Source organism: Necator americanus, chromosome II (assembly GCF_031761385.1).
Source record: "Necator americanus strain Aroian chromosome II, whole genome shotgun sequence".
Classification (NCBI taxonomy): Eukaryota; Metazoa; Nematoda; class Chromadorea; order Rhabditida; family Ancylostomatidae; genus Necator; species Necator americanus.
The window spans coordinates 12,105,602-12,116,170 of NC_087372.1; the positions used below are offsets into that span (position 1 = coordinate 12,105,602).

A 10,569-nucleotide genomic window follows, 5' to 3' on the forward strand; every position below is an offset into this window, starting at 1 on the left:
GCAGATTTCACGCATATTGACGTCTTTATATGGTTCAGATGTCACAAAATTCTGATTTGTTGAGTCGTTAGTTGCGTTTTTTTTTGTGGTGCCTGTGAACTACGTCGCGTCCACCAACTACGGACCAGACCAGATAGATCCTAAATGTCGAAGATTTCCACAAATGCTACTTTTAGTATCAAATCTTGACCACAAGCGCTTTATTTATAGAGGTTGCGCATGAAAATATCTGATACTTTAGTCTAGTTGTTCTACCATTACAATTAGATGTAAAAAACAGCATGTTCTGAATTGGCAGAATATCTTGCATCCAGTACAGAGATTGTTTTTTGCTGTTTCGGAGCACTCTAAGGGAACATCTTTAAAGGCATCACCCCACCAGTCTGAGGTGGTACGGATTTCAGGAGGAGTATTCGTATACGGGATCGTAAATTTTGGGGAGAAGGTTGATCCCGTCCATTTCTTCCTAATTGCCGTAAAAAACGCCCCGGAAGATACGGCTTCGAGCGATCCGGCGCGCTACTTTCTACAACGAGTTCGATCGGAGCGCGCGAGCCCTGTGCACGCGCTGCATCTTCCTGGCCGTTTTCTACGGCAATTAGGAAGAAATGGACGGAATCACCCCACTCTCCATAATATACGATCCCGTATACGCATACTCCACCTGAAATTCGTACCACCTCAGATTCGTGGGGTGATGCCTTTAAATCAGAACGGGTGTAGCGCAATCGGTAAGAGGTCCGCTTTAGCCGCATGTCGATGGTTCGAGACCGGACTAATGCAACCAAGCCTTTCATCCCACCGCGTTTGATGAACCAGACTTGTCTAGGAGGATAAAAGCACTGGCATCCGCAACTCATTGCATAGGCCAACATATGTACCAGAACCCCAACGATTATGAAGAGCAGTATAACGCGTTGGCGCATCCCAAGCGGATTGATACGCCAGAGACTTTACTTCACTTTGAATTGGGAATCTTCTTATGTTGGATTCTTTCCAGTATAGAATTCAGGATGCAGTTTGCAAATATTGCAACGAAAAAAAAAACCATTAAAAGTTAGTCGCTTCGAAGGCACATGGCACGGCTTAGCCGACGAGAGAACTCTCCATTCCCGTATCGGTACGGTAAAGCGGAAGCGCCCGAAGTGGATTTTATCATTGCGTCACGAGTTATTTCGTCGAAAAATTCCATTATTAACCTAGTTCACATGACTCGTTCCAGCTTGTCCTGGTGAACAGCTGTTCCATCGAGGAAACTGATCATTCTGGATGATGTTATTCCAACAGGCTACGTAGCAGAACCCTGAGATCTCATCATCTTCAAGGAAAAACGTGGAAATACGTCCACACTCCAGAGTATATGGGAGGGATTTTTTCTGTTGTTTTCTGCCTTAATAGGAAAATCTACACGTGATTTCCACTATCAGCAGTGCATGTCATTTACCAAATTATTATTAATCATCACATCAGATCCTGAACTTTATCTATTTCAAGCTTTGAATGGAGATTTTTAGTTGTTTACGGGATGTTATGTGGTACAAAAACGTGATATGGCTGGCTGGCTGGCTCTGTATCAAGACCTTTGCGGGTTTTGATCTACGGGGTCATATGCGGGTCGCATCCTAATTAGTATCAGCGGAGCGATTGCGCCACGCAGATATCCGCTATCATCACGGCAACGCGGCTACTGAGGTAGGCACAACGATTTGGGCTTTTTTGGTTTTTGTTTCCGGGTGTAATAGCCTAGGGGATGATGACTTGTTCTGGATGAGGCATTTGAGAGGATATATTGCAAATGTTCTTACTTTCCAGGCTCTGACGGAGGCAACAACGCCGAAACGTTAGCCGTAATAAATTTTGTTAACAATCTTGGCTGTTGCTTAAATTCGACTATCAACGTGATATGTGTCATCTGAATGGATTTATTAAGAAAAAAATTTTGCAGACGTCAGCTTCATACCTAACATATCACAATTTGTAAGTCTTGCAGGATTTTTTTAAAATTTTTTTTTTGATTCCAAAAAGGCAGTTATGTGAAAAGAACCGACACTGTTTGCTTCTACAGAGAAACCCAAGGACTTTTTTTTCGGAAACTCTGTGCCAGAAAACCAGCTGAAAGTCGCCGATAACTCCATCGCGTAGTTGACAACGATTCGACAACGCTATTTTGATGATGTTTGTTCGCTATGTCAACACTGCCGGATAGAAACAAATGCTGTCCAAGGTGACTGTACATAAACTTATGAGTCAAAGAATGATCGTTTCCCGTGGAAGCCATTAATGTACGGAAATTTTAGACTTATGTCTGTCAAATCTTCCACTTGGGACCCATAAAAACACTGTTGTTCTCAAAGTTCCAAGTTCGACCTTCTTTGAATCTTGGCATCGTGGAGTTTGATTGTGTACTACTTTTTAAGCAGAACGAAGATTGTTATTGATCTTTGTAAAGATTTCCAATGATCATAGGTGTTAATGCAAATTTGCATGATTACGCAGGAGTCCTACTAAGCTCTGAAATGAATTTACTCGGTGTGAATGAAGCTCTCAACCTGAATAGAGTTGCTCCCATATAATGTCGACTACTGAAGCTATCACCGGATTAAAATTTTAGCGAGTCCTCTAAAAGAGCAAATTCTACCACAACGAAAAATCTTCCTTTTTTTCAACTTCATTGCAATGTCTTTAATTGATTACAGTACTAATTGAAGGTAAACAACATAATTCTCAAAGACACATCCTAAAAGAGATCACATGTGCATATAAGGAGTTTCAAGAGGTGTGACAATGCTTCCAACCAGATGTACAATTGGAGCCATATTCAGTCGTCGTCACTCCACTCATCATTTGTTACGATAGACTTCTTTGTCGACTCCGCTTCCAGGTGAAGACGTCTTCTGTCATTTTGTGGAGCCCAACAAAGTACATTGCGGTCGGCGCCAGCGGAGTATAACTAAAGAATGTGTAGTCAAACCCGAAGTCAATCTATTCTCAACACCGCTGAATTATAATCAAAACCATCCAAGCTCATACTGATTACTTGATGACTCATTTTTATACTTAATACTTCCATTTCCATATATTTGAGTGGAAACACCAATCAAAAATGATCTGAGGTGAAGTATCTCTTCAATTTAAAACGTATCCTCTTTTCTGAACGACATTGACCTTATTAGACAGATTGACAGATTAGAGATTTGTAAGATATTTTTCAAAGACTACCTGGCGTTTTGCTACGTCTGTCTTTCTGTTTTACAGTATATCCAAACCATAAATGGGATATAAAAATATCTAACCTGCTGCGATCCGTTACGGTAGACGCAAGCATTTACTCTGGATAAATGTGCGGAAAGTGTAGAGATAAAAGATACATGCGCTTCTTGACGAAACCCCTAAAATGGGACCTTGACAAAGGGAGTTCAAATTGCTACCAATTGTGTAAATCACTCTTCGCACTTTGGAGAATCTGATCCAGTCGATGTCATCTCCAACAGGAAGAGCCACTCTCACTGACGATCCCTCGTCAACAATAGTGAAGTTCTCAAGAGCATTCGACATTTTTTCAGTCCATTTCCTCCGTGTTCGAAACTTAAAGATATTCAGTGATAAAACAACGTATAATTGTGGTGCACATAACAGAGAACTAATGCATTCTACGTTCACGCCTCCATTTTATCCGATTCCGACAGAAAGGAAAAAATTGCTAGAAAAAAAAGTGCATTCAAACGACACGTGCCGACTAAAAACTTGATCAGTTAGATTTGATCAGAGACATCAACTTCGAAGATATTACCAATACGCTTTTAAAAGAGGAAGCTCCAAACTGGGATGAGAAACTCGGTCCCAGTCTGGAGCTACCTCTTTCAAAAGCAAAAGCATAGTAATCTTATTTTGGACTTATTCGTTTTTGGAATATTTTAGCACATTATTTTCACCGATCTTCTTGTTCAAGAAAGAAGCGCAAAAAAGAAAATTTTAATCAAAATAAAGAACGAATTGATGCTGTCAGTACAAATTCCTTCAATAACAGGTCAATGAGTAGCCGGATACAATTTTTGTGGCAGGAACTACATTCGGCGTAAAACACGTTGCATCGCGGTGACGTGTCACCTTGCGTACTCGCCAGATGCTATGAGTTCTTCTCTTCTTGTTTCTCTTTTTTTTTTGTGAAATAATGCAAGGATGGGATTATAAAGTCCTTTTAAGTTAGTTTCGGAGTTTCTTCGGAAAATGTTTCTGGTATTACGTCTGTATGGGGCGTAGCGCAGTCGGTTAGAGGTTCGCTGTGGCCGCACTGTTGATGTTTCAAGACCGCCCTACTGGCAACCAAGCCTTTCATCTCTCTGGGGTCAGTAAATCGTTACACTTGTCTGTGAGGACAAAAACACTGACTTGACCACCGGTTTGCCCCCGCATGTCATTGTAAAGGTCAACACGCGTTCCAAAACCTTAACGATTGCGTACAACAGTAAAACGCGTTAGCTCATCCCAAGTGGATTGATATCCCAGATATACCAGATATCTGTGAACGATGCTAACCGTACAAAATTACTCTGAAAATTTTGAATAGAAATTACATACTTACAAACTAATATCTTCGAGGCGACTTAGGACAAGACAAGCTACGAAAACATTGAAAAAGGACTTTACTGTGAATACGTATTCATGGATTATGATTGCTTTTAGTTACGAAAATTTTTAAAAAAAAAACAAGAAAAAAGAGGTCCGAGCACCTTGTCGTGCAGGAACAGCATTCACAACATTCCTTATTCACCGAGGACGTAACGCTTCATTTCATACTTGTTCCATACCAACCATATCTTAAGCTTTTTTCAATAGTACCGAAAAATTTGACATCTGATTGCGATCTGAGTACTCGTTTAAATGCGAGCTACAAAACTATTACCTACAGCGCCGTAGTGAATAGCATTATTCTAAATACAAATATTGTAAGCTACCTCGTAAACCCCCAGCTCCTCCATAGTGACGGCATCATAAACAATCACAGTACCGGTATATAACACCAGAACCAAATGATAGCCATCAGAAGTTAAACGAATTCCTCTGATACTGTTATTGTTTCTGGTGAGTGTCGATGACAACGCCTTCCGATTACTCCTTTAAAGAAAGAAGACGTAGAGAACAAGTGTTTTTAACAATACAACAATGATCACTTAAAACAATGTATCAGGTACTGTGACAAGTTGGTGATAGTGATGATAGGGAAAGAAAACAGTAATGAAGAGAGATAAACGAATATAATGAGAGATACCTGATATCCCATACAGAAAGAAGTCCATTATTGTCCCCACAGAACAAAACATGATGTTTAGCTGGCAGCCAGCGCACAGCTCTCACAGTTTTTCCCTTTGCACACCTCACTTCTTGAGCCAATTCTCCAACTCTAAATGGTTGTATTATTAGCGTTCACAGACATGTTCAAATCATTTCTACAGAACATGGACTTGTACTTGGCAAACACAGACTTAAGCTTCCTGCTAAAGATTGAACCTAGAAAGTATACCACCACAGCAATAAGGAAGCGACAAATATTCATCCCGCACACTCTTATGGAGGTGGAGCTGAAGCGAGGCTGGGCCAAAAATAGTGTGCGACTTCCGAAGACAGAAAAAGCGAAAATAAGAAAAAAAGTCAATTAGAACAAAACAAAGAATATGAAAGAACTCACTGATAAAAGCAGAGCAATGAATGTACCAAAATAGTTCTCTTAATTCATAAAAATCTTCAAGTCATTTTCTTGGAGACAAAAGCGTAGACTTGCACTTTGGTCAAAGCGGGGTGATTTATGGCACAATACAGCGCGTCTTCAAAAAGAGCGCAAATTTTTTACGACAGTTCCACTACACAAATGATAACTGTAGTCACGAAACAAATAAGAGAACTCCATATTGGAATCGCGAGTTTTTTTTTTTCGAGAAATCGAGAGAAACCGAATTACAGTTGATTTAATTCTTTGTTCCCTTCATAATTTTGTAGTTTATCCAGGTCACATTCAACACGTAAGGTATTTTGCAGCAATTGGTTTTCTGTCGATTTTTCGGAAGTCGCAAACCTCTTTTCTTTCAAATTGCAGATAAATGGGGCATTGGGGTCGAATTTAATTCTTTAATTTTATCGACAAACTGTCAACATCATGCAAAGTTTAACATTTTATTTCTTACCTTAAATCATACAAAGGAACATTGTTCGACCCGTTTGTCACAGCTATGAGTGGATTCGCCTTGTCAACTTCGTTCCAGTGAAGCAGAGGTCGCCATTTCCCACTTTCACAAACGTTGTACGATTCCAGGGCGCAAAGGCTTGTAAGATCCCAAGCCTTAAAAAAACAAAACAAAAAATCCCACGTAAACATACATTACAAGTCCGTTATGGATTCCTAGATGCGGAAAATGACTGATGAGAGTATCTCGAATGGTTCCACTCTGGCAAGTCTGTAGCCAACGTCCGTGGTGCTTTTGTGGTTTGTATTGAGAGCCTCATCCTCGCCTCCTCCAGATTCAGAATGTTTCAGGATTGTAGTCGTTTTAAGTCAGGGAACGAACTGGAGAGCAAGTCGGAGGCAATGCTAGTCTTCACTGATCGAGGGCTAGTTTCCGTCTCACTCGCATCCCTTCTACGCTGAACATTCTACGTGGAAATTTTGATTTATCACCGATAATGTACGATTTCACGAGGGGCAGCGCACTTCATGAAGTTGGAAAGCATAAATTCCAACTCCAGTCTCATCTGTCAGAGAAACTGTAGAAGTTCGACATATTTCCAAAAACACTTCACTATTTGTTGAAATAGAAGACCCTTTATTCGACCGTCATCCAGGATATGGAGTACGACTTTTAGCGAAAGTAACCCTTCCAACACTTCCATCTAGGTGTTTTCCAGTGTCCCGGCACATCAGATTATACTCGCCATGCCTTTATTGAAAGTGGTGGGTTTAGATCGTGCGTTGGAGAAGGGTATTTAGGAACTAAAGAAGATGAAGGGCAATATTTTCCGTTCTCGTTTACAATTCCTCCAGAACCAAAACCTCTTAGATACCGCTAAATTCACAACTAGGGTGACTATCTAGTTGAAAGAACTGAAGAACACTTCGAAAGCGAACTAAGATCGTAAGCTGACTCGTGGCCAACATGGATTATTTACGCCTAAAATGTGTTAAGAATCTCGAGTTGTTGGTAGAATCTATATCTCTATCAAATACCGTTACTACGCAGATTCATGTGTGAAGTCTGTCATGCTCCTCCTATATCCTTGCTACGAGTTCAAGAAGCACTATTATTGATAGATTTCATCCCAACATGCCAAAGACAAGTAAAAACAAATATAAACGAACCGTTAATTCACCAGAAGAGCTGGCTGAGACGAAGAGACGGATGTCGCGGTACCACTGGCAACTACTCACGAAATGTTTATGATTACTGTAATAATCACTTAGTAATACCAGATAGTTAACCACATATCAGAATTTGTATAATGGATAAAATGAGTAAGTGTAACATGATGGAAACATACAATGATGCAGGTAAAGTAAATTTTTCTGTTCGTTCTCCTTCAAAGAAATCGCTTACAAGAAGATTAGATAAGTATATCCCTCCAGAAATTCCACCACACAGCAGACTGAAAATAATGTTTGTGAATATAAATTATATTCAGGGAAATTGACTGTAACCGTTAAAAAAAATATGACGGAAACTTATTAAAATTAAATTGAACGGAAACTGTCATTTTTTGTTGAAAGATTGCATCAAATCGAACATTGCAAAGATAAGAAAAACATTCTGCGGAAATGAGTATACATGAAATGTCATCTGTAGTGTCGGTAAAATCAACACCACTGAGTGCCTCAAAAGAAAATCTTACTGGTTGAATTATAGTCGAATCAAAACGGCATGAAGCACCGTGCAGTTGCATGAGCGGTCGCGCTGGAGCGACGCGGGTTTTGCCGCTTGCAGACGGTTTGCGAGCGGTTTGCTTGGCAATTTGCTAAATTTCCCAAGTGACGTCTTTCGACTCGATATTGGTCGCAATTGTTTGGTTGCTTTCACTCTTTTTGCCTTTTTCCGAATTTTTCACATTTTTTGTTTCTTATTTAGTATTTTCTTATGTTTACTGTATCTGCTTTTGTTATGTTATTTTTGTTCTATATTGTATCTCTATTGTTCTCAAGTATTGTATTGTTCTTGTTCATATATATATATATATATATATATATATATATATATATATATATATATATATATATATATATATATATATATATATATATATATATATATATATATTCTATTCGTTAATGTTTTTTTGTTTGTAAGGTAAGGAGAGGGGGCGCACAAGCAGTAAAAAGAATATTCACATGCAAATAGATACAATTTTGAACCAAATTTGAAGAAGAACATGAACAAAATGGCTGCAATAACATAAGAACAACAGATAAGCAATATAGATCTCTATACCAAAAGCAAATACAGCAAACATAACAAAAATACGAAAAAAGAAAATTGAAGACAAAAGAATTAGAAGAAGAAGCAAAAAGAAAGAAAACAACCAGAAAACTGGGGCCAGCATAGATCCGGGTGACATCACTTGGCAAAATTTGGTAAATTGCCAAACACACCGCTCGCAGGCCGCCTGCGTTGCTGCAGCACGACAGTTTGTGCAGCTACACTGTGCTTCACATTGTTTTGACCCGACTATAGATGCCAATTTATGACAACAGCAGATAAATTGGGGTTGTAGTTAAAACATAGGCGGATGAGAACATCTATCCCATCGTAGAAGTTAAAATAAGATATCGGGGAAAATGTAGTGGGGGGAGGGGGGCTCTGAGTGCCTCCCTCTCACATTACATTTTAACCTAGCATATCTATGCTCGCTACAACATCCACAGAAACAAAGTGTGATGACAACAACTCCTGAGAAAACCTTGTCAAGGTCATTGTATCCTACTGCATCCAAACTCTCTCAAGAACTTAACAAAGCGGAAGCACCAAAAAGGTGATCAAAATGGGAATCCTCAGAAAGCTAAGACTCAAAGAAATTCCTAAGCTAGGTTAGAGGCAAAAGTCTGATAATAGAATGAACAAATGCAAAACTTGTGGAAAGATGTAATTGTCATGAGTGTTCTCACAATGCGTTCTCCACCCTGTCGATATCCATGCATGATACTGGAGATGAAGCATTTGTGAGCGAATGCTTACGAAGGATTCGAAGGGAATCCAAGCGATCATCAAGCGAGACAGTTCTAACATGAGAATGTCCGACCAACCTGAATGGAAATCAATTTCATATCTTCTAAACAATTCCAATAGAAGGAAAGACGAAGCCACTGCAAGGGAAAGGTTTGTTGAAATGAGCGCTCCTTCCAAATTTCCTAATTGCAAAGAATACTCTTTCATTCTTAAGTAGACTATGCTGAATTTAATCAAGGAACTTTAGCTTTCTCTGCGTTGGAGAATTTCTTTTCGAAATAAATGAGAATTTCGAACAGATTTCAGCCGAGAGGCCCGCACGTCAAACAAAGGAAAAAGCCAGTGTTATCAATTCCTTCTCGAAATAGTATCTTTATATCTCGTTTGTGAATGTGTGGACCGAAAATTGCACAACTTACCCTAATTCGCGATAGCGGACGACTTCTTGGACGTTTGAATGATTCCATGTCATCGAGGGAACGCCAACTTTAGAACATCTCTCATTAACAGCTATCAGGAAGAGTCAGTAATCCAAAGAACTGAAACTATCGAGTGTTGGTACCAACACCTGTGAACATTTTTAGCACTCAAATGAACACCTGGAATAACAATGTTCAGCTGGCAAATCTCAGAGGTTATTCGGATAGTCCAGTTGAAGGGTGGCCAAACAACTGCTCTCTTATCTCTGCAAGTAAATAACTAAGTCAATGGAGGCCCCAAAACCTAAGCATTAGAGGATCTATGACATGTAGCTGTAAGCTACCTAACAGGAAAAAAATGAAGGTGGAACTTCGAGAAAAAGAGCGGCACCCCTACTACACTTTTCCCATCTTATTCTACCATACATCACTGCTGCAACCACTCGATTAAAGGCGTCACCCCACGAATTCGAGGTGGTACGGATTTCAGGTGGAGTATTCTTATACGGGATAGTGAGATTATGGAGAGAGGTGTGACTACGTTCATTCCTTCCTAATTGCCGCAAAAAACGGCCCGGAAGATGCGGCGCAGCACAGGGCTAGCACGCTCCACTCGAACTCCTTGTAGGAAATAGTGCCCCGAAACGCTCGAAGCATATCTTCCGGGCCGTTTTCTATGGAAATTAGGAAGAAATGAGCGGAATCACCCTCCTCCACATAATGTACGACCCCGTATACGAATACTCCGCCGGAAATCCGTACCACTCCATATTCGTGGGGTGATGCCTTTAACGAGCGATACTGTGCTGTCGCATACGCGCGACAAGTCGGATGATCTCCAGTGAAAACTTATTAGTTGAAAAGCACAGAAATTGACGTATGTACAACAAAACAAGCGTGAAACACGTATAGGAGGTAATATGGTAATAACATGTTGGAAAAGATAA

At 39.9% G+C, this 10,569-nt stretch overlaps 1 protein-coding gene across 1 annotated transcript; it reads right to left on the minus strand.

Annotated features, from left to right (window-relative positions):
• Window positions 1-2,818: 2,818 nt before the first annotated feature.
• Window positions 2,819-9,675, minus strand: RB195_017605 (uncharacterized protein; the record flags this gene model as incomplete). Its single annotated transcript, XM_064184670.1, has 10 exons — window positions 2,819-2,950; window positions 3,294-3,389; window positions 3,454-3,585; window positions 4,956-5,115; window positions 5,270-5,401; window positions 6,180-6,334; window positions 7,349-7,433; window positions 7,528-7,632; window positions 9,143-9,280; window positions 9,623-9,675. The coding sequence occupies 10 exons, from the start codon at window positions 9,673-9,675 to the stop codon at window positions 2,819-2,821; spliced, it is 1,188 nt and encodes a 395-aa protein (XP_064040551.1).
• Window positions 9,676-10,569: the final 894 nt, after the last annotated feature.